Genomic DNA, 25,151 nt, shown 5'->3' on the forward strand with positions numbered 1-25,151 from the left:
ATACGCATGAAATATCGTCATTCCCGACTGTGCTTTTGCTGTTAATGTACTAACTTGGCGCGCAAAATGAGCGCGCACCGCCTTATAATGAGGATAGGCATTGCTTAGTGACTATACGCAGCGCCAGTGTACAGTACACGCCAACAACAGGTGATATAGTCGCGCACATTATGTGAGGTCTGCGCACACCAGTCGCGGGTTTGCTTGCCTAATCGTTCTCTCTGCACGGAATTATTGAGGCGGAGGTATCGAATAAGTGCCCCCGAGTGTTACAGCAGGCTGCCTTATCAGCCAAGCTCGAAAACTGGCGGCGTGCCGCCCTTCCTCTCGATCCGGGCAATTTGGCAGGCTCCTTGGAAGTCGAACTGCGGGGAACCCTTTCGCGGCGCGGTGGCGTTTGCGTCACGACGACGAGGAGGAGGAGGCTGGGCGCGTGCCGAAGATCGAGAGTACGCGCACGTGTTTTTCCTCCTGTATGCCGTCGCCACGCTTCGGAAACCGCTCCTTATATTTTTTTTCTAAACTCACTCTATATCGCGTGCGCCGCCGACGCTTTCGTTTGAATCTACCCACCTCACCCCTCTCATGTTTTCCTTTTCGCAAACGTACGCGATGTAGGAAGTGTAACGGGCGCCCACGAGGTCCGTGTATGCGGGACCACCTGCTGTATATACATTGCGGTCAACCGATCCGTCCCAGCTGCTCGTCGTATTATATATGATCCGGCGTTCACCGTAAGTCCTCTTTGTTGACCGGAATTGCTCCTTTCGGCTGGAGCAGCGCGGGCTGTTACTTGTTTCTGCCTCTTGTCATAGTCGACTTTCTGCTTGTTGCTTTTTCCGGGAGTCGTTTGTGCAATTATCCACTCGCTTATCGCGTTTATTTTTATTTATTTTTTTGACGGGAGGGGGCTAGGAGGGGTGTGTGAGCTGGGGAGGGGTTGGGGGCATGTGCTACTGTACCTGTGAGGTTTCTTTTTTATAGGCATTTGGGGTCTCATAACGAAGAAATACGGTATTTTGAAACTGTCATTGAAAACGAGAAAGACAACGATCGAGTCTCGTTGCTAATACCGCCTTTTGCCGGCGTTGTCGTTGTAGTCGGTGGGGGTTCTGCCCATGCATTTTTACTCGTTGTTTAATTCTGATAAATTCACCCACTTCCCGAACCGTGTGTGGAAATACATGATAGTGTGATCTATTAGGGACTGTAGTTATTTCTATCCCTATATGAGAGAAGTAACTACAGTGTATTTAAACTCAGACGGGTAGGTTTGAGCGTGCATTTGGATGAAATATGTCGCCAATTTCGGGCGCCTTTATCGTTTTGATGCAAGGGCATACTCGGCTCATTGTGCGACCCCGATGTCATTAGAAACCCGTGGCAGAAAAACGGCGTACAAATTACGTCATCGGCTCCTAACCAAAAATAAAGGGGTCACCGTGAGGATTCGATCCTCTGCCCCGCCGCCACTGCTACCGCTCTGTAACCGAGAGCGCCAGCCATTGCGCCACCGTTGCATTGCGCCACCGTTGCATTGCGCCACCGTTGCATTGCGCCACCGTTGCATTGCGCCACCGTTGTATTGCGCCACCGTTGAAACAGGCGACAGTGATGGATATCTTCGAGGCTGTGCACGTGGTTTGGCTCTGCCTGGCGGGCGATTCACTGCACGGTGCAGTGCAAGCGCAAAGCGGATCGGGCAGCATGCCTAGTCGTCGCGGGCCTCAACCTGCGTTCTCTACCGAAACACATGCATGGACGACGTGGCGCGCCGTGTGAACGTCAACAGAGGCGACATACTTTGCCTCACGGAGACATGGATGAGGCCGGATGACAAGAGACAGATCACGGGATACTCGATCGTGTGCGCCGCTCAGCGACCCGACAACGTTGCCGCCGGCGTTGCCACGTACGCCAAGCCAGGACTTCAACTATACGACCCGTCCAGCTCGGAGACTGCTTCAGTGCAGACGGACAGATGTGCGCGCTGCGTAGTTCGTCGAAACGGGACTCGTGGTTGTGTGCGTATCTTTCTCAAACAGACGCGGCAGCGTTCGTGTACAGGAATCTGCCTTCGGCTCTACGCTACGGCACGTCCATGCTGGTCAGGACGCACCTTCAACGCAGCAGCACTAAGCTCAGCCACATAACTCAGCGACATAACTCAGCAACAAGTAATGCTCGCTTTTTTTTTTTCGTTCATTAACATTTGCTATCGCATATTTTAACTTACCTTGAAGTAGTAGCCCACCTCTTGACCAAATTAATGTACTCGTGCTGTCCGATGATGTATAATAGAAACCACTGAAAAAAAAAAAAGCTAGTGACGGTGGTGGCAGCGTATGTACAGTCAGCCGCAAAAGTTTACGGGATGCAGTTTATTCCCCTGCAAATGTGAATTACGGTAGCATGCCACTTCTAATTTAATTAATCACTGTGTAGGTGGTGAAGGCTACTACACGCTGGGGCATTTGAGGCTGTGTGACCACGCTTCGCAAGAATTGTGCTTCTTGGCAGATCCATGCGTCCCGTAAACTTTTGCGGTTCACGGTACGTTTATACTTCATGCGAGATGGTTTGACTAATGTTCGCCTCACCTCTCGTCATCGCGTGATGAATGCTCTGTTGGGATTGGAATCTGGGGAGTTGGAATGAGCAGGGCGGTGGGTTATACGTGTGTTTATCTCGCCCGCGTGGCGCACGTTGGTTGCGTGTAGTGCGCCGAAAGTGCCCCTGCAGCGCATGCGACGATGATGCCCGCACGAGCAGGCCAACTGCTTAAGCGTGTACTTACTTCGTGCCAAATAATGAAAGAAAGACGCGCGCGCCAGTTCTGTGTAGTCACTATATAGTGTGTTGCTAAGCGTCTGCTGATGTTTGGCAACATTCTATTATGCGGGTATGTACGCATGCAAGCGCCGCCTTGACGCTGCAGTCTCGCATCTGCATTGCGCTTGTGCAGATCGCGTTGACGGGCGAGCGCGAGCCAGGCGGCCTGTCATATAGCCGTCGCGTCGTGCGCGAAGGCTGGATAACCGGCTAAGCGTTATTATGCAGGCCTGCCAGCACACCAACGCACGCACGACGAGTTTTTTTGTGACAGCGATGTCCCTGTCGGGATGTGTTTTGCACACCTCACAGTCGTCCCCTGTCTTCTTGAAGGCGGCATGTCCGGGTTGCGCTGAAGAGGATAAGAGCCATGGTTTTTCGCTGTATTCCCGAGTCGCCGTGCGGGGAGGGATCACTGTTGAACTCTAACGTGCGGCTCTCGCTTTGCTGGCGCTCTATACTCCATCTCGCTAGCTGTTGACAACACTGTGGAAGGTAGGGGCGTCCTGAGCCATTCATGATTAACGCACTACATAATTGTGTTCCTACGCGCCTGTCGCTCACGTGAACTCGACAGTGACTGATTCTGATGTGACGTATATACGCCTTAATGGACGGCTCCGGATTGCTGCTGACCACACGGAGTTTCTTAATGTGCACTCGATGCTCCGGATATACCGTGACCGTTCTTGTATTCCGGTCACGTCGGAATGCAAGAACGCTGGCGTGCCGAGAGCATATATAGTACCGCCAGCACCGGGATGCTGCTGTCTGGCTGAAACGGGAGCCGCCACGAGTTCATCAACGCAGCGCCATAGCAACTGAACCACCACGACGGGCAAAATGAAGATGGGGTTTCATCTGACCCTGATTAAGCTTATGTATAATGTTGTAATAAGCTTCTGCCGGGGACGTATTCTATAGGACGATCGCTTCCGGCGATATCACTTTCAGCGCGCGATTATTGGCAGGTTGAGCCAAACCGGGTGAGCTGATTGGCCAAACCGGGGAGCTGATTGGTGAGCACTGCGTCACGCGAAGGGCACTGCGTCACGGATCGTCGTGCATAGCCAGCAGAGTAGTGGAGCGTAACTTCTCCGGAACTACAAGAAGGAAGCGGGCACCAGTGGTGGCGAAATTCCTTTTGTATAGAGGAGTCCACAGGAACGCAAAAGCCTCGGGTTGTCGAGTCATGTGAACCGTTGAAAAGCGGCTCGAAGCTAAGTATAAATTTATATATATTTGTAAATAAAATATAGTCTTCTCGCTGCACCATATCATGAAATGCTGGTGCCAAAGAAGCAATCAGGTGGTCAGAGTTATCGGCATCACAAAACCCGCCGTGGTTCCTTAGTGACTATGGTGTTGGGCTGCTAAGCACGAGGTCGCGGGATCGAATCCCGGCCACGGCGGCCGCATTTCGATGGGGGCGAAATGCGCACGTGTACTTACATTTAGGTGCACGTTAAAGAACCCCAGGTGGTCAAAATTTTCCGGAGTCCCCCACTACGGCGTGCCTCATAATCAGATCGTGGTTTTGGCACGTAAAACCCCATAATTGTTTTTTTGTTCCGCATCATAAAGTGTCGTGCTTATAGCGGCATTCGCGAAAGGCAGTCAGCAGCATCAGCGTGTCGGCGACCACTCTTGTATGAGACTGTGACGTTGTACTCCTGGAGAAGCGAAGAGCGCAGCGCGCGAGATGACCAGAGGGATCATGGAGGTTGACAAGCCAGCACAACGAATGGTGATCTGTGACGCTTGTGAATGGACCCGCATACGAGCGGAAACGTTGCACAGCGAAAAAATGGACACTAGGCATTCTCGCTCCGTAACGGTGTAACTACGTTCAGGCTTATTTAACGTGCGACTCGCATAAGCAATGACGTGCTCTTTCCGGTCGCATCGTCGAACGAGGACTCCACCGACCCCCACGCCACTCGCGTCGGTGTGGATCTCTGTCGGTGCGGCTGTGGGTCGAAATGCCGAAGGATGCGGCCCGTCTTCTGCAGGAACTTCAGTTGACGAAAAGAAGCGTCGCGCTCGTGAGTCCAGTCAAAAGCGGCGTCCTTATGTATAATAGAAGAAAAGTGAGGGGATCGGCGACATCAGCAAAAACAGGTATAAATTGGTGGAAATAAGAGCAGGCCTATATAGAAACTACGAAGCTCTTTGACAGACCGAGGAGGCTTAAACCATTCAACAGCTGCTGTCTTTTGTGGGTTAGGCCTGATACCATCCTTGTCTACAAGATATGGTCAAGCACCAATGTCTTCCGCTCACCGAAGTGACATTTCATGGAATTCGGTGCTACGCCGGCGTGTTCGATGTAGTCTAAGACGACCTCCGGGCGCCAGTTGTGCTCGTCAAAAGTGCTTCCAAAGATGACAACTTCCTCTATATAGGTAACACATGCAAATATCCCATTTGAGGTCTCGAAGAATGGTGTCCCGTATATACGCAAAATTGCCGCGCGACGGACCTCTCGAGGCACTTAGCGTGTATTCGCGGGCGTTCATGCTCGGGGGAAAGAAAAAAGAAAACACTTTTATGTATATCGCGTATTTGGCAACAGAAAGCTTTAACGGGAGTTTTTAATCTTTCTCTACAGTTTTTCTCATTGACACTTTTAATCTAATTATAATTGAGAAGTTGAATAATTAAGACTAATTATGTAATTCGGCGGAATGCACGCATAATCTGAGTATCTCCAAGCGACGGCAAACAACATTACCTTGGTGCTGTCCAGCTGCGTGGCGTTTGTATATTTTAAAATATTGGTGCATGAAAGTTGCGACACCCTGTATACTCGACCAATTAAGCGGCCGGAAGCCTCGAACAGAGGACAGAACCAAGAAACCCGGCGATCCTTTAAGCGACGAAAACTGCGTGCTGGTGTATTCAGCGAAAACATGTTTGTCCATGAAAACTGTGCTCCATTCGATGCACGGAAAACTTCTTTTTGCGCCGATTTAGGGTGGCTATAAACGCAATGACATTCTTACAGATTTCGTTGCTCTTAAGTCTTAATCCTTCTTTTTCTTTTGTCATAATTCACCTGCGTCCCTTTGATCCGCAATCTAAATACATGTATTATATATGTGGTGAGACTTGGCGCTGAAAATATCCCTAAGACTGTAATTGTTGAAAGTACTGGTGTGCGCGATGTATCTTTTGCTATTTTAGTGCCTTTCTTCGCGTTAAACCTCGCTCTAAAGGCATATTTAGATCGAGGTGCAACCTGAGGAGGTCGAAATTAATCTGGAACTCTTACGACTGCTCCTTGTGCCAGCCTTGGCTCGTAAAACCCTACGAATCGTTTCAGTAAGGAGCGTAAACTTTCGCCGCCAGATGCGAGACGATGAGGAATTGGCTGGGCGAGTAGCGAGCACACAAAGCGGGGTGACGTGGTGACCTATAACCTGGTTTGATGACGTCAAAAGACCAATGCGTCTTTTTTTCTTATTTTTCTCATGTTGACGTACAAAAAAACAAAAAAGACAGCCACAATGCTGTGACTCATTATCGAAGTGGCTGGCTGAGCACGTGAGTGCGGTTATAGATACAATATCTCTTCTGTACATGTTTACAGACGGCGCGCCGACACACTTATCTCTTCGGTTCCTGTATAGATTAACTATATAGGCCTGATGCGCTTCGCGTGCCTTTTGTTCTCGATATGCCCTTTGAGTGGCAGTTATGCGCAATAGCGTAGGGTACAGTCACACGTTATGCAATGGCTGCAGAGATAGCTGGAAATCGATATTTTTTTTTAAATCGTGTTAATTGACACAGATGTGTCAGACCTCTCTGTGCCGTCAGCCACCTCACTGTTGTCGCTGGAGCGCAAACTGCTGTTTTTGTCCGAATATCGTAGAATCGGGCATGCTGGGGAAACTCGTAGCGTCAACAAAAGCGCATGACCGCTATAGCGTTCCGGCATCCGTAATGAGCGACCTTGTGAACGTGGCCCGCGCTTAGGAGATTCATGCCGATTAATGAATCGCGTTTAAAAATCGGCAACGGCTTAACAGCGAGTTTCACAGGCCAATATATGGTGCCGTTAGGTGTCAGCCTTCGGTCGGCGCGCTCTCGCGCCCACTTCCGCTCGTCGAGCGTGTATTTCTTATTTGACCTTTCTTGCAGCTAAATTACAGAAAAAAAAAAAAAAAAATTCGCACACCGAAATTGCACTTGAAGAGCACCGGTTTTGGAGCCAACTAAAGCCTAAACTAACCTAACCTAAATTACAATATGTAAAAGCGTGCCTTTCTCCCGTCTTCCTGTTTCGGACGAGCGATTATTTATCACGTGAGCTGCCGAGAACTTACGATCATTTTTTTCTTTCTTTCTTGTTATCCGATTGATCTCATGCGTACGGCTGAACACCCGTGCCCGCATTGGTAATTAAGGAGGAAGCTTTCTATCAGCCTGCGCGCCAACTATATATATATATATATATATATATATATATATATATATATATATAGACAGGCCCTCTTCCTGCTTTCCGGATTTCTGTTACGCGTCATGCACGCAATATACTATAGTTTGTTTTCGGGGCTGTGTTCATGCGTGTTTCTTCAAAGAAAAGCTACAAGGCTATTATAGCGCCCTCAACTGGCGCGGCAACTATGACGCCGACGTTCTGGCACTTCGGTTGTATTGACGTCGACACGCAAAGACGCAAAACAACAACACGCAAAAACGAAAGGCGGGTGGCAGAATCCGCTCTGAAGATCCCGCACCAGCTCGTCGTGATGTCCTGGATTTTGACAGCGCCTATACACTCCGGCGGCATAGTTAACTGTTTACCGGTAAAGACGGACTACGTTGCATTCAATAAAGGATCGCCAAAGACGCAACCGCTATACTCATGGGTTCCGATAGGCGACAGAAAAACTGGTGATGGGGTGCATGCATCCAGCGCCGCTCGGATCGGTCTGGTTGCGTCTTTTTCGCGCCAGACCGTGCGCGTCGCGTTGCGTAAGCGACCGTTTGCGATCCGGTGCTGCGTATAGAGTCGGGACTCGCGGGGCGCCCAAGCGCGCGCGCGGCCGTTCATTGATTCTCATGAGAAGAAATCGCGAGGGGAAATGAAAGGCTTGTGTAACGGGCCGGCGCCCACTTTGAGTTGTTGATCCCGCGCGCCTGGCAAGCTGCATGCATGCATGCATGCGCTCGGTCAATCCGTCCTTTCAGACTCCGTCGTCGCGGTCGGTCGGCTCTCCAGCTTTGCGGATATGAGGTTCTTCTCTCGGAGGAGTTGTGAGTGTTTGCCGCGCTTTCCCTTTGCACTGGCTTCCTGCTTCTGCAGTGGGTTAGGCGCTCGTTTTCTTTTGCTTTTTTTACGGCGAAGATGTTAGCCTCTAGTTGGTCGGGATTTTTCGGTCTGTGCTCACCTACAAAGCAAACGGCAGCTGGAGGCGGGCTTTGCGTTTGAGTTTCCGCGTACCAGAATTATGTTTTCTCGTATGTTCGAATTACAATCCGATTCTGTTATGTCTACAGGTTGTGTGTAAGTCGTATACTTTACAAACTTTTCTGACGAAATTTCAGTTAAGATTAAATTAGGGGGTTTTATGTGCCAAAACCACGATCTGATTATGAGACGCACGCCGTAGTGGGAGTCTCCGGAATAATTTGGACCACCTGGCGTTTCTTTAGCGGGCACCTGAATCTAAATGCACGGGTGTTTTTCGCATTTCGCCCCCATCGAAATGCGGCCGCCGTGGCCGGGATTCGTTCCCGCGACCTCGTGCTATAGCAGCCCAACACCATATAGCCACTAAGCAACCACGGCGGGTGTGACGCAGTTTACTTTTAAACGTTCACTTAGTTCAATATGGCACTTGCATGCGCTTGGTGGAGGGCCTAGAATAATGAGGATGTATGTGTTGCCATTCCGCACACAAGCGCGTGACGCACACGTCGCGTGTGGTGGCGTAACGTCGTCTAACTTCGGTTGCGCTTGTTTAACGTCGGCAGCGGCTTCGCTGTACATCCAATTTTCTTCCTTTCTTTCCTTTTTTTTTTTTTTTTTTAAAGCGCAGCTTTCTTATAGCGAACCCCTTTGCTGACCGTGGCTGCTCCTGCTGCTGCTGGGTGCTGCCGTGTTGCCGAATAGCTCACACACGGCCCGGGGCAACATTATTTAACGAATCGGATTATATTTCACAATAATCTGGCATTGGAGTAAGATTTTATACGGGTGGTGCGAACAGTGGATTTTGAGACCGAATCGAATAGGAATCGAATGGTGTAAGAATCGAATCGAATATCGAATACTTTTCGAATAGTTTTCCAATAATGAACGGCCGTTATCACAATTGATATGAAGCGATGTTCACGTCCCAGTATTCCTAAAGTTAGCAAGCTTCCGTTATTACATAGTACGTTATGAAGGGTACTGTGCACGAATGGAGCGCAAACGGAGCATTATAGAAGCAAACAAGTAGTTTTTCTCGCATGTGCATGGCTCTTTAGAGAGTGCGAATTATCTCTCTACAGCCTGTAAAGTATGGCTACCTAAGTGACATGTAGCCTGCTCTATAGTACGCAAGTTGTCGCGTTTTATGTCTATACTATGCCCGCGGGGGTCCTCCTTGGGCGCACCAAACGTTTGGAATATTAGAAAAGTATTCGCATTTACGAATAGTGACTATTCGATTCGAAGACCGAATCGAACAGGACAGTGTTCGATTCTTATTCGAATGTTTCGAATATTCGCACACCCCTAAAATTTCATGTCTACGAGACGCGCTTTGGCTTTCGAGAGACGGCGCTCCCAGAGAAGTTGTGCAGGCGAGGCTCTAGCGCAGATGGAAGCAAGGCGTATAGAGACATTGACGCGCGCTTGCGCATGATGGCGCTCCTGATCGTCTGGCGCTAGCTTTACAACCCACGTTTCCGATGAAACATTGCCGTGGAACAGAGAACACACTTTTGCAATTCAGTCAAGAAAATGGCGTCGTTCAGCCTCCATACCGCGATGTCGTCTTATCGATATGTTATGCTTACGTGGACTTTCTTGCGCTTAACTTTCGTGTCATATATGCTGCCTCTGGTCCTTTACGGCTCGTTCGTCGCCTCAACGCTTTTCGTTGTGCTATTATGTCTTTGACCGGCGTTGTGAAGAGGTGAAAGGATGGCGGTCTTTTAGTCGGGGAAGTCGCTGACAGCTGCGCACAATACCTGCTGCGGAGTTTGTTGCATTTGCTGTTTTTTTTTTTTTTTTTTGGGGGGGGGGGGGATTATAGATTTGATGCGTAAGGCAGACCTGGAACTTGCCGTGTCGGCTTACAAGGGTAGAGAAGGTGACGGCATAGTTCAATCGAGCACTTACGCTTATGGTCTGCGACGAATGGGATTAACAAGATCGTCGGGCAAATCGCAAACGGGCGGTAATTACATCTACGTTTGAACTTCTTCACCCCGTGGACCGAGCTTGCGAGAAAACATTACAGGCTCTTGGTAAGGCTCGAATGCGAGCTGATACTTTGAGTCTTCTTTATGCCACCATGCATGTCGCCATGACGGATGAGGAAGCCGTAGTAGTGGTATACGTCTATTATAAAAAAAAAAAATCTAGATTCTGGAGTTTTACGTGCCAAAACCACGATATGATTATGAGGCACGCCGTTTGTGCGGGACTCTGGATGAATTTTTGACCACCTGAGGTTTTCCTTTGTTGAATCCCACCTGTGGATCAGCGAATTCGTGTGTATCTGTTAGGTATTAGTGATTTTTGCAACATTACCCTCACCGTGATCGCCCCGAGAAGGGTTGACAGTATCCAGTAAATAAAATATTCCACCTTGAAATGAGGTGGTTGGACATTGCGCTGTACAGTCATTGTCAAAAGTATACGGGCTATTCAGCGCCTTCACTACCTATGCTCGGCTGTGTGGTGCGTTTCCCATGGCGCATCTGACACTCTACACCCCAGTATGGTTAAGTACGAGAGCTCTTTTCATGACACAGTGCGTTGGAGCTTTTGGCACACTATAAGAACCCCCCTTTAAACATCATGTCGTCGGCATGGCTGTTCTATAGCAACGTATACGTAGCCAGTGTACTTTTGACAAATACTGTACGTCACCTTCCTGGACGTCGATCGGCGAACTCGCCCATGTCGTCGGTGATGCCGAGCGCCCTACAGAACGTTTTCTTTTCTTCCGCGTTGGCTTGCTCGTATACTACCGCGACCTTCGGACGACCTTGTTTTTCAGCCTTTCACCGCGAACGAAGCTTTCGGGTGTAACTAACTATACTAAAGTCCCTAGATTTTCTGCTCCTTAAAGCAAAAATTTATCTAGGGACTTTAATTATACCAGTACATCTGTTCTATCTTGAGTTCCCAATAACCCAGGCGTAGCAGATTTATTTTCCGGGAAAGTGTTCGTCGAGATTATTCCAGGTAAGGGTTCGTCGAGGTCACAGCCATGAAAGATCGTTTGCTTAAAGAAAGCAAAAAATATCTAGGGACTTTAACTATACTAGTACATCTGTTCTATGTTGAGTCCCCAATTATCCAGGCGTAGCAGATTTATCTTCCGGGAAAGTGTTCGTCGAGATTATTCCAGGAAAGTGTTCGTCGAGGTCACAGCCGTGAAAGATCGTTTGCGTACCGTCGTCAGAATCTGCATGCAGTTTGCTGTGAACGGAGGCGTACGGTGTGCGGCTACGACTGTGCGCTGTGAATGTTTATATACTGGGAAGTCAGTACTGCAGTGCGCCGAACGCTGTTGCACAGTGCATACCACTACAGCTACACGCGGTACACTACGTGGTTTGACAAGCGCGATCGTGTATGTCTTCACCGTGTTCGTCTGAACGTTGCCTATAGCAATATACTTCTTGTGTAATATTTAGTGGTGAGCATCGCCACTGCATGTGCCCTGCATGCGTGCACGGTTCGAGAGGACATGCATAGCACACTCAATATGCAATTGCAACCTTTTTTGCACTGCATGCAAGAAATGACCGCAGTGAATGCGCCTCATAGTTTGCACACTGAGCTGTGCGCTCTTTGGCGTTAGGTGCCCTTGCGCCACTGAAAATTTATAATCATCACACCTTGAGCTGCCACACATACTTGGACCATGGACTAGTGGTGCCTGTGCTACGAATGCACTCTTAACTTTTGTGCGAGACATGTATTGCTCTCGACGATATACTTTAATTATATTTGTTGTGTTATGCGTGCGTTTATGCGGCATGTCCTGTGTGTATAATTTCATTTATCGCATTCATCTGTAGTAGACCGGGCAAACCTCTCCCGTTTCTTTGTTAAGGAGCCTGTATCTCTAGGGAGCCTCTCATGGCGCACACTGCATGCCGTAAATACTGTCAAGCACTGTATATGTTATTGCGCACGGCGTACTGCACTTTACACCGTGCATGCGCAATACCAGGTGTTTCTGCAATAAGCAATCTTATTCGCCTGTGGCAGATAGTACAATTCTAGTCATTGAGCTGGTCTATACTCGTAGAGGCGGACATTACTTGCACGAGAAATCGAAGTGCATAATCTACTAAGTAACGGAAAATCACTAAGTTTTTAACTAATTTCCTTATGCATAACTGCGAGTCGGCCTAGTTGGAACAGATTCATTTTCTTTGTCGATTGCGCGATGAACGTTGTTTATCAGATTCCTTTGACGTGTGCACGTGTACATAGGGCAGACTTCGAGATGCGTTAACACGAGACTAAGGGAACACTTGTCTAGTCTCAAAGGTCGCCCTAGTACGCATTTGGCGATGCATTGTGAAGAACATGCGTGCTCACCTTGTCTTGGAAGCAGCGCCATTTTGTTTAGGCATAGAAATCAAACCGCGAGAGAAATTGTGGAAGCTCACTGGATTGAAAAACTAAAAGAAAAATGCATCAGTCATCCTTCTGTTTCATTGTTAGATAAAGAGAATTTATTTAGAACTTTATTTAGAATAAAGAGAATATATGTTTGTCACGGGTTCGATACCGCCGAGCACCGGATGATTATTAGATTCTTTTTTTTTTTTTTTTGTACTTGAATAGCGGCACATATACGCAGTTACCCGAGTTCGCGCCAAAGTGGTTCACTCGAAGAGCGGCACACGCCCAGTGGCCCAAGTTGGCGGGAAAACGTTCATACAGACAGGCAAGGCAGATAGACACCGGAAAGGGCTTGAAGTGCGTATCCTAAGAATGCCAATCGCAGTAAAAAGTGCGCAGATTCCACGCACTGTGGGAATCGATGTTATGCGAAGCATTTTGCCGGTAGAGCTGGCTGGGAAGAAACGTTATAGGGTCTGCGTCGATCCCGTAGGTGGTGCAGCAGCAGTAGTAGTAGTGGTGGTGGTGGTGATTGGTTGTTTACCTATTTAAATATATAGATGAATAAGGGAAGGGAAGGTGAAATTATAAATTAGGCTTGTATACATTGACGCATGATGGCGTGCACGTAATACCGCTCGTATTTCGATTTGCGGACGACTCTTCATACACGCTACGCTGCGTTCAGTTATCTGTGGCACCACGGCATTGACAGCAGTGACACGAGGCAACGGCACGTTATCAGATGCGCGTGCGCTGTTTGTGCCAACTGAAGGAGGCAAGTGTGACGCTACAGCTAGCGCACCGCGCAGGAAACTGTGTCCTTTATCACATCATTGTGTGTGCCGCGGCGGCGGGCCATCGGGCCAGCGAGTAGAGAGATGGACCCGTGGGGGATGATCACTCCGGCGCTGTCCGCACACGCAGCGCGCTTGGGCGCGCGATGTCACGAAGTGGAGCGCGCGCGCGCGGTGAGAGTGATCGATGACCTCTCCGCGAACGAAGCCTGCTCTTGTCACAACTTTCTTCTTTTTTTTTTAAATTTGTTTTTCAAGGGAGGGATTCTTCTGTCTTTCTCTCCCAGTGTCTTACACGTGTGCGCAGCTTCAGCAGCGTACAGGTGGGCTAACGAGTCTGTGCCTGCAGCTGTGTCCCCTCCATTATATGTTACCGAAGCGGAAGGCCGTGACAGCGGCTCAGTGAAGGAGAGAGAGAGAGAGAGACCGACGAGAGCATTGATTACTGGGAGAGGGAAGGAAAGAAGGAATTGCTGTCTTTTTTTTTTTTTTTCTCTGTCTCTCCGCATGTATGCCTGAATTGATTTGTCTTCTCATTTTTTTTTTCTTTTTCACCCGTTTTCGTCGTCCTCCCTTGGCTGCTATACTTAATTCCTTGGGTTAATTCTCGTGCGCCGTGTCGCTTTTTTTTTTCTTTTTTTTATACTCCGAAAGTCGTGATCTTCGTTACGCAGCAGCTGACGCTAATTTCCCTGCGCGCCGTGTGTGTTCGTGCTGTTACGGCCATGTAAATGAGATGTGATCGCCCAGTGGGGCGCGTCGTGCTGTTCTTGGGCAAGTCGCCGCGTCGCGTCGTCGTATTAGAGACTTTAATAACTTTGCTGACACTGCGGGCAAGTTACGCCATCTTGTACTTAATGCGGTATTGAATTCCGTTTAACGGGCCGTGTAAGTTCTGCAGGTTGCACTAAAGCGTAAATTTTGACGCTCTGCGCGTATCTGAACAGAATCGCCAGCTTTGCGATTTCCTTTTTTTTTTTTGCTTTGGTTCAAGGTCGCAAAGAAGAACATCGTTGCACAAAAGGATTTGTGCTGACGATGTTTAGCCCGCTGGCCTCGCATGTTTCACACCAGAGTGCGTAATACTGACAAGCATGTGTTACAGCCTGTTCACTTCGCAGCGTTCCTAGCGGGAAAACTAAAAACTGCGATGAAGACCCGTTCGTTGTCAAAGATGACTTCATCGAATTCGCCCTAATGTCGCTTGCACGAGACACTGTTTAAAATTCGTTTTCCGAAATTCAGCGCGCCCTTACGTCTCACCGCGGGTGTTGACGAGAGCCTATAGATCGTTTAATTGTTTGCAGACGCTCTGCGACTTCAAGAGCTCCCCTGCGGTATGCTCTAAGCGTGCGTCACGACACGTGACTTGCGCTGCGGGATGCGTTTGGACCGTGGCTGCGTCGTGGCTCTGAACTGCGCACTACTAAGGCGTTTGTAAATTCACACGCCTGCTAATTACATATTACGAGAGAGAGAGAGAGAGAGTGTGTGTGGGTGTGTGTGTGTGTGTGTGTGTGTGTGTGTGTGTGTGTGTGTGTGTGTGTGTGTGTGTGTGTGTGTGTGTGTGTGTGTGTGTGTGTGTGTCACTCCCGTTCTTCCTTCCATTCATCACCATCTTACCTGGAGTAGCATGGCAAGTCTGTCGCTGGGCTAACCTCTCCAAATACAATTAAACTCTCTCTCTCTCTCGGTCTAGCGGAGCATCTTTCCTGCTGCGTCTTCACAGAAAATAGCGAGTAACTTTAGGACACTACTACAAGCCCACCTTGTAGGCTTGTAGTATTCAATTAGCTTTTTGATCGATTGGCTGACCTTGTTTGTTTTTTGATTGCTTTATTTTACATTGTTTATTTCTTTTATTCAGCTTACGTTGCTTCTTTTGTTTAGCTTGCGTATTTGTCATCAAGTAACGTAATGGCAGTAACTGTTCTTTACTTTTTTTTCTTTATGTAGATTGTATGAACAATTTCTGTAGACTGCGCGATAACGTGAAGTGTCTTAAATAAAAGAGATTCTATCTATAGTCGGGGTACAACTTTAGAAGGCAGCGGCGTTTGCCCCCTCAAAGGCGGATGCACACGAGCCTCCACCAATAGGCGCGCACTATAGACTTGCGTCATGAGCCGGACGGCCGGTGTCCCCGCCGACGGAGAACATGGCAGCCCGCGCTTCAAGCTGGGGCTACAGTGCCTAGAATATACTTATTCTAGGCACTGTACTGGGGCGAGTCGCGTCAGCGGGACTATTTCTTTAGTCGCGGAGGCAATCGGTTGCTGTGCTTCGGTCATCTGGGCGGGGCCTCTCCCGTCTTCTTAAGTTGTACCCGACTATAGTGCGTTCAGGCAGTTGCGGCGGGGATCTTCTATCGGGCAAGTGTTGGATCGTTCTCCGCAATCAGGCGAAGAAAATTGTACGTTCAAATTTTGCTCGGAGCAATCAGCCAATGGTCCGGACAAGCCGTGGGTCCGGAAAGTGCCGAGACGGAACACAAAAGATTTCCAATCGAAGAGCTTATTGGCAGACTTTTCTTTTTTTTTTTTTTGGTTCCCGGAGATTACGCGCGTCCCCCCGCCTATATAGGTTCCAGGGTTCGATCTTTCTCCGTGCAGGGTTAGCGGTGGTTGTGGGTCGTCCGGCCTGCTGACCCTACGGATTCGATTTCCGTTCCGGCGCGGATAAATTTGGTCGCTCCTAGCGTTCCCTCTCTCTCTCTCTCTCTCTCTCTTTACATCTTGGGTTGAACTTGATTGTTTGTTGTCGACGAACGTTAAAAGGACAAGGAGAAGCATTAAATCATTTCGGGGAGCTACAGTGCACTTTCAAAGCTCTATTGTTTGTCGATTTCGCGGGAACAGTATAGTTAATATCGAGCACTCATGCAACTATACCGTCTTTTGCACCAGCTTCATTTTTCAGAAACAAAAACTGCTGAATTTCTAGAGAGCGTATCTAATCCTGTAGAACGTTCCAGTATTCGCATGACAAGGGAACGCGAAAGGTGGTTGGTACCGTGCCCTAGAATTATCTTTGCACTCTGTGACTCACAATGTACCAGTGCTACAGAATAAACTTGAAAAATGTTTAAATAAAGATGGTTGGGCTTTCACGAGGGCGATTGCAATTTTATTGATCCATTGTATTTATATCCTCTTGTATATTGCTCCCATTCGTTATTAGTGCGTCTAGTATGTAGTGCATGTATTTGCATATATATATATATATATATATATATATATATATATATATATATATATATATATATATCGCTTATAGTGTAGTATAGGTATTTATTGATGTGACTTCATGTATTGTCATTTAATACTATTACCGGCCAATTCATTGTCACTGCTGCCGATTATTGCCCCCCCGGCCTCCGTCAAGCTGTTTGCTTACAGCTTTCTTGCTAAGGTAGCCTTCAACACAACGTTGTATACGTGTTGTGAATAAAATTGAATAGAATTGAAGTTAAATTGAATAAGACTTTGATTATTATTGCAAGAAAAACGTAAGTTCAGTATTTTATTATTAATCTTTATGTCGCGCCGAATCCTGAACGCCGTGAGGTCACTGTGACGTCACGGCGTTTAGTATTTTTTTTTTTAAAGTCTGCTGGTGGGACAACTTCAAGGTTCGCGTGGTTGCGTCTTGTCTTGGCTTATCGAGTCTCGCGTCGCGTTAAGAGTTTTTTGTATTTTAGTAAATTTTTGTTAACAATTAAATAATGTTGCTGTGTAATGTCCCTTTAAGCTATACCCTTCATGTTGAACTTTCTGCGCTAGGATTGTAGACAGCGACGGAAGAGAGGCCACATGTGACACGAGCACTGAGTGACAACTGAACTTTTATTTGTAGGAATTAGTTAAAGAAAACAACGTCGAAAAAAAAAAAAGAGTACACTGGATTCGTACATGTATTGAGCACAAGTTTTGTAAGTTCCCTTATATCAATGAAATAAAAAAGCATTATGAGCAGTTTTCGCAAAGAAGGGAAAAAGGAGCGGACTGAATGCTATATCTCTTGTCATCTGTAAGAAGGGCATCTCTTCGTCATGCACTGATAGGGAGGGCTCGCAGGTGCATTTCGTCTCGTTCTTCTCTATATACTATGTCTCACTTATTTCCGTTATCAATTAGTCATCGTTGATAAACAAAGAGCTAGATGTGCCTTGGTAAGGCAACTTACTCCCTTCCACTGTAAAACCGGCGCGCAATACGTGCACGCATCCAGTGTCTTTTTTTTGTTTTTTTTTTTGTTTTCAATGGAGTACTGACCCGAAATTATCATCTTTGCATTTTTTTTGCGTTAAATGGAGACTCTGAATCCCGAAACTCTATATAAAAAAATACTGGCCAGCGTCAGAGCGCCCTAGATAATTTACTTAGGAGTGGGTGAATATTCGGAGTTGCGAATATCAATCGAATATTGCGCACTAAATATTAGTATTCGAAAAGGAACTATTCGGTATTTTCGAATAATCGAAATTAACCATTTCTTTCTTGCTAGAACCTATTGGGAAAGTCTTGCTGTTCTCCATCTGGCTAGACTGTTGAAAATTATGAGAAGTGAAACAACGGCAAGAATTTTCGAAGGAATGCAGGAACAAAATGGATAATGCAACCTTTGTTTTCGATTTAATTATCAGGCAGTCTAGTCAAGCTAAGTATTTCTTTCCTTGCACTTGGTCCTTCTACATGTGTTTTCTGCACACAAGTTCTTCAGCAGGTTTTTCTTTTTTTAAATCACAACTTCTGGTCTTTTTTCGGGAATAATTTATTTAGCGTTCTTGTAAAGCTCTATTTCACGCAGCATGCAGCCATATTGATTCTTGGAAAGCTGGTTTGCAACCAGGCTCTAAATATGTTGAGAGGCTATTGGTGCAGCTTTTAATGACAATTAGTAATCTTGAGTTTAAGACATCATTTCTCCTCCCCCCCCCCCCCCCCCCCCTCTCACGATCGAGTGCAGGCGCGGTACCTATTTGTGCAGAAATAAATATCCCTGCTATAAATACGTATAGGCGTCTGCGGTTGACTATTCGATATTCGATACTTACAATTCGTATTCGATTCCTATTCGAACATTTCGGAATTCGCGGCTCAGTCTGCGTTGATGCGAGACACAGCACGAAGGTCAATTCACTCGCTGCTGCTGCCGCTCTTCCTTACTCCAGCGTTTTGACAGCGACTTTCCGCGGTCATCGAGTGAGATGTGTTCATGTTTGCTTGTGCGCGCGTGACACCATGCTTGTTCATTTAGTTAGTATGCCTATATTTACAAGTTTATCCGGCCGATAAAACTACTATCCTTACTTTGTATAGCTGTCCACTAATTTGCTACCGCAATCGATGCTTCGGCTTTCGGGCGAAACTGCGCCTTTTTATTCATTACGCGTATCAAAAAATAAATAAATAAAATACTGGAAACTGAACCAAAGCCTCCTATTACGGCGTTTCCCATAGCCCCTGTGTTGTTTTGGGACGTTATATTTTGATTTCGATTGTTTTCTCGCAGACTGCGCGACTCCGGTGGGCGCTGCCAACAAGACCCTGGGCTCCCTCGGGCCCCTAGCGCGGTCCACGCCGCTCACCGCGTCGACGGTCAAAGGTGTGTTGTTTGCACGTGCTCTTTACAGGGTTGTGCGTCGTTCGTGCGTTGTGACCCGATTAATCGGCTGCTCGCTTATCATAAAATCAAAAACAAGGAAGAGATTACGATTGAACCGGAGTCATTGCAAGCGTAGGTACCGGTGCAATCTAGTGATAGAGGTTTTAAATACGAAAGATCCGGGTCAGATAGGCAAAAAGCTAGATGGTGATAGATGTAGTAAAACCTGATTAAATTAGGCAGGCTAAGCGACTATTTGTCGCCGCCCCGTTTCGAAGGGGATGCCAATGAGCATCGTCCTCATCATGTAGGCGGTATTTCTTTTTTTTTTTTTCTGTTCATAGAAGGGGGTGGAATATAGAAAAAAAAAAAAAAGCGCGTGCTACTGACAAACGGTATTGTCGAGAGTCGCGTTGGGATATTTCTTGCCAACGTGCGCTGATATAACACTGTCACTTTGTCGTGATGACAATAGGACGCTGACCCGATTTCGACGCCGACGATCGGCTGACAGTATCGACGACGGCGCATCTGTTGTCGCATTGTCATATAGGCCGACGCTGACACGAGCCTGATAAGCGGAAGTCGCCGACATGCAGCTAGTTATCAGGACGGTGACACCGGCAGAAGCTGTAGCGCGTTCTCGGTGACACCGGTAGAAGTTGTAGCGCGTTCTATTCGAGGTTACGCTATGTTGATGTTACATGCGACAGCAGTTTAACTTCTTGAGACCCGAGGATAGCGCATTTACATGATTGCCTTTCATGTCGATTCTTGTTGCGGTGGTCACATAAGGCAGTAATGTAGCGCACTGTAGGAAGACGTTGTGTGTGCACTTGACAAAGAAAAAGTTGTTCCTGAGAAAATGGCGGTCTCTGCCGTGGGGGGTCTGTTGTTGCCGCAGTAAACGAGTTCAGAGCTGAAGGAATCGTTGCACTGATTTTCATTTTTTTTTTCGTCGCTGCGGCCTTTTCCGCGTATAATTTGAAGTCGTGGTACGTGTTCTTGCGCGAAGACATTGTCGCCTGAAAGAAAACTTGCCGCAATCAGCTTCGCGTTTCGTACATCTCTTACGGCGCGTCTCTTAAAACTATTCGGGCGTGTGTGCGTACAGTCACGAAAAAGATTAAAGGAGTTAAGCACCGAAATAATTTTTAAGCAACGATTACTCGCGATGTGTTGATTCTAATATGTCGTGTTAATGCGTAACAATTGGCTTTCGCGTTAAACATTTAGTCTCATTGATTCCCTTTTCTTTTGCGGCGCACACGTGTTTAGCCACCACGTCCTCTTCAAGGCAATTTGGGAGTTCGATCGTCCGAGTTGGCTTTTCCGCAATAGGTGGCCTTCTCGGGAGAAGCCCACTTACCCGAATGACGGAAGTTGGCGTGCTGTTCAGTATAAATTTTTGAGTTCGTTTAGACTCGCACGCAGGGCACGCGCAAGTGGCGCCGTATAGTGGATGGCCTTGGATTCCAGTACTCGCTCGCATGGCAGACTCGTGACGGCTTGCGAATCACGCAACCGCGCATATCGCTTCGTGTTTTGTTTTGACCACGATACGGCCATCTTGCAGCGTATACTGACCAGTGTTGATAACTTTTCCTTTGGACAGTCGTCAGGTCGCGGCCCCGAAACGTTCAATTTTTAATGAAAGGTTGCCAAGTGATAATTTATGACTTGCTCGGAATTTTTTTTTAATGTTTCAGTAGTTCTTAGACGTTTTCCTGGTGTCCTAAACTATTTTTTTGTTTAATTTTATTGAAATGAAAATAAAGTGATGTAGTCACCCTATAATGGTGATGGCTGCTCCCTTTCGCAGAATTAACAATATAAAAAATATGTGTAGTTATAAAATGAAAAGCGTCAGAGGGCCAGAAATCCACAGCACACAGTCCTGTACACCCACAAACATATAAATATAAAAGGCAAAGGCAAGTCGCAGCACAATGAGTTTGTAAACGAAGTCATACACACGCACAAGCGCACTGAATAGTCTCACAGTGTAAGTACAACTTGCTTCTATTTGTAATTATTAGCGCTTGTACATCGCCTGTTACACTCTTTTGCGTTCTGTGCTGTCTCATCTGTTTACATACTCATCGTAGTCTACATCGCGGCCGCTAGTTTTAAACTGTAGCTTAAATTACCTCCTGCGGTGGTTAGTCGACGGTCGGAATGTGAAAACGGCAAGCAACCCCCGATTTTATCTAAAACGGCGCATCATGTTTTGCCGTAAAGAATTACGATAGAAGTGGCCCTACGACTCAAGGAAGTGTTGTCGTTTAGGTGACTAAGAACCGTTACTATTACCGAGCCAGCTCGCCTCGCGCGACCGATCGCCCACACTGGCTGTCGGTGTCTCCGTGCAGCTTGAAACACGACCACCCGACGCTGCTTTGACAGATCAAACCGGGCCGACTGTCGGTGTCCTGTGATGACAGTCCCGCGTTATATAGTCGGCTTCGTTTGTTGGCCTCGTTTGTCTCGTTTTACAGCGTTGTTCATTGGAGCGCGCTGTTTATCGACGCCGTTTCGTGTGGCCGATATGCTCGGAAAACAATGCGCTTAATGGAAGAGAGGCAGTAATGAATTAGGATACGCGAAGAGGAGAAAGATGACTATTCGGGCACTTCTTCTAGGGACCACTTTGCGCCAGTGCGCAGCATGGGGAGAGGTTCTTGGAGAGGAATAAGGGAGGGGAAATGTATTTAATCGATGTTTCTTCAGTTCAGTTCAGTTTATTATTCATTCACACAGTTATTTACGCAAGAAATAATATACAGACAAGGGTCCCATAGTCAGCGACTGCACCGGGACCCTTGATTAATTGTTATATAAAAAATAAAGCGGAATACAGAGCAGAGAAACAACAGAATGGAATAAGCAAAAAATACAAATTAGCAATATAACATTATACAAAGTTAATCACACAGCAAATAATTCTTAAGTTGGTGTTTAAAAGAGTACAAGGTAGAAGACAATTTAATGGCATATGGTAGACTGTTCCAAAGTTTAAGTGCGCAAAAAGAGGAAGCCATCTTTCCGTAATTAGTATGGCATAAAGGTAACAGGAAATTTCCTTCTGCTGCAGACCTTGTGTTATTAGGATTAAGAAGTAGATCAGAACTAACGAAGTTGTAAGAAACTTGTTTAGAAATAATAGTTTGAAAAATAATATCGCTAAATGACAGTTGAACAAATCTGTCACTTGAAGAATGCTGTTTGTACGTAGTTGAGAGGAGGCATTAGAGAAAAAATGGCTTCGGGTTATAATGCGAATGGCCTGATTTTGAATGTGCTGAATAGAGGAAAGATGACAATGATAAGTATTACCCCAAGAAGCAATACCATAAATGATATGGCTATGAATGAAAGCGAAGTATAACGATAATAGTGCTTCTTTGGGAAAAAAATGCACGTGATTTGAGTAGTGCTCTAATACCAAATGCTGTTTTTTGTTTGATGTGAGCAATGTGATTGGTAAACTTAAGGTGGGGATCTAATTTAATGCCGAGGAATTAATCTATTTCAATAATTTCGATTTTTATCTCTGTTACATTTAGCGGGTGCTACAGGAGAAAAATTGCCCGGCTTGAGGAGCTCCTGAGCCCTATATATATATATATATATATATACGATTTGACAATGGTTCCATAATTTCAAGCAAGAGGATATACCGTAATTTAGTGGTTTTGCTGCAGGGTCTGTGTCTAAAAGAAGTTTCACATAAGTGTTCGCAGACAGTTCTTTTCGCGCAAGTTTCCCTTGTGCCAAGGATGCCCAAATTGCTTAAAAAAAAAAAAAAAAAACTGGAAGAGTTTTGATAGTGTGTCAACTCAGCTTAGACGTGCTTCTCAGCGCCCTTTCACTATACGTGCCGTAAACGTTGCCCCAATTTTGCCTTAATGTCGCCTTACTTCCATCACCAGTACACCTCATTGTCCGGATTCCCACTGAAATTTTCATTTGATGGAAGTGAGCTCAGTGCACTTGCTGGTCATCGCAGGAGGGAATCAATGAAGTAAGCGGCGCAAGTATAGATCGAAACCTGGTATACGTATGTGGATAATGGAATGCAAGTAGGTCTCCCGCCGTTGTCAATCGAAGGCGATTGACCGTAAACAACACTGGAATAGAAAGTCGATGTCTGGCCGGCGGCGCAGCCAACCGCGATCGGCCATTAAACACGCAGCCGATGACCAGTTCCATTTTGATACAAGCGGTTGTTTTGGCGCGTCTTTTTCTTTTACGCCTTCTTTTAGTGATTTGGGGATGGCGGAGGGGAGGGGGGGGGGGGGGGCGATAAAGTGAAAGCGCTATAGAGCTCGGTTGACTTCTCTTATGACCCGAAATGGCACACTCATTTAGATGCGTATAATTATCGTTTCTGAAATGAGAAGCGTATCCGGGAAGGTTGTCGCCATCGCTCCCCGGAGCGTGCAGGGTGGTGTTCTGGTTAATGCTGGTGCGCTATTTATGGGTACAGTTTCTTTGTTGCATTGTTCTGAATAAATTTTATCCGCCTTTCGAAATGCGCTGGGATATAATTTCAATACACGACGAGTATATAGTTTACATTAATTCTTACTTCGATTGAGCAGTGACTTCAAATGTATTGTTTCGATCAATCTTTCTTTTTCTTTTACATAACGTGTTTTGTTCTCTTTTAAAACACAGAGCGTGTTTTGTTCTCTTTTAAAATTGTACGTAAAATGCAGATTTTCCCTACGTATTGTACTGACCCATCTCCCACTGTACTGCCTGATACAGCACTGTGGGTGATTGGTAGATAAATTAACGGAAATACGGATGGTTGGATGGAATAGACGGACGGACGGATTCATTCTCTTCCAATTACATTCTTTTCCTCGCTTTGCAGCGGTCTGAACGGCCCGCCGCCACCGTTAATCATCAGGATTGGCCGGTCGTTGAACGATAAGATAAATGAACAAATCGTCCAGTCGTGTCCCGGTCAGCACTGCATGCGATGCACTTCTCTCGTGGTTTTCGGTTTTTGCTATAGGCACTTCCACGCCCACTGCAAATGCGCGCTTCTTTATTTTTAAGCGTCGGATTATCGTGGTTGGTTGGTCAAGCGCCACCAATTCATTTGCGGCGCCACCCTTGGCGATGTCGCTCATCACTTGCAATGTAGAGTTCACCAGCGGTCGAACGATTGTCTCCATCAGGAGCCAACGTTTCCCTTCGTCACAGGATCTATGTCAATATTTGTACTGCAGCGTAGCGTCCCGGTACTGCGCGGCTTGCACGGTGCACTCGTGGCGGGTGAGGCGTAGCGTTGGTCGGTTTGGCTTCACAGTCTGTCATCATGCGTGCTGCTGATTGTTTAGGCCATATTCCTGCACCGAAATGGCCCAGTGTAACCATATCTGGTCGCGCTGAATCGCGCACGTTTTACCCATACGGTTCCGTATGGTCAAGGCGCAAAACAGAATGCTAACTTGGACTGGTCAACACGTGTAGCTAAATACAGTAACGGTGCAAGGGACTGGACAAACGAAGAAATGATAATCGGACGGCGCTTCGTCCGTTTCATTCATTCCGTTTGTTCCCTGCGCTGTTGCTCTGTTTATAGGTACGATGAGATCAATGGAAGGTTACGAAGGTTGGAAGGTCAATTCCTGACGAAGGTTACTCGAGGCGTACGACCTTTTTCTTGGAAAGGAGGCTAAAGAGAAAAATAAACTGAGCTGCATTAGTAAATTACCCTTTCTGCAATGCCAAGAAAAGCCACCGTTACCATGAGAAGCCCGAAACAACGCGATAACGAAAGGAGGGCGCCTCCTCCATGTTCTCGCACCAGCCCATGGATACTGACGATGCCTGCTCGGGTCCATAGTTAAATTCTTATCAGTAAAGATGGACTACATTGTATTCTAAAAGAGGAAGAAATATCGGCGATATTTCGAGAACTTTTCTGAGCCAATATTATACAGCCCAAGCACGAAAAAAAAAAAAAAAAAAAAACCTTGACGTCATATTAACGCACCTGCACCGGGGTTTACGGCTCGATATAAAAAAGAAAAGAGAACTTTAACCTCCATTTTCTATTCTAATAAACAGTCTACTACGGC

General features: G+C 46.7%; 1 protein-coding gene across 1 annotated transcript in view; it reads left to right on the forward strand.

Moving 5' to 3' along the window:
• LOC119450534 (oxysterol-binding protein-related protein 8-like) overlaps positions 1-25,151 on the forward strand; it is a 115,220-nt gene that overhangs the window by 20,086 nt on the left and 69,983 nt on the right. Inside the window, 1 exon segment of the mRNA XM_037714027.2 lies at positions 18,961-19,053. Within this exon segment, the coding sequence (XP_037569955.1) occupies positions 18,961-19,053 (93 nt within the window).

The sequence above is a fragment of the Dermacentor silvarum genome, chromosome 4, assembly GCF_013339745.2.
Source record: "Dermacentor silvarum isolate Dsil-2018 chromosome 4, BIME_Dsil_1.4, whole genome shotgun sequence".
Lineage (NCBI taxonomy): Eukaryota > Metazoa > Arthropoda > Arachnida > Ixodida > Ixodidae > Dermacentor > Dermacentor silvarum.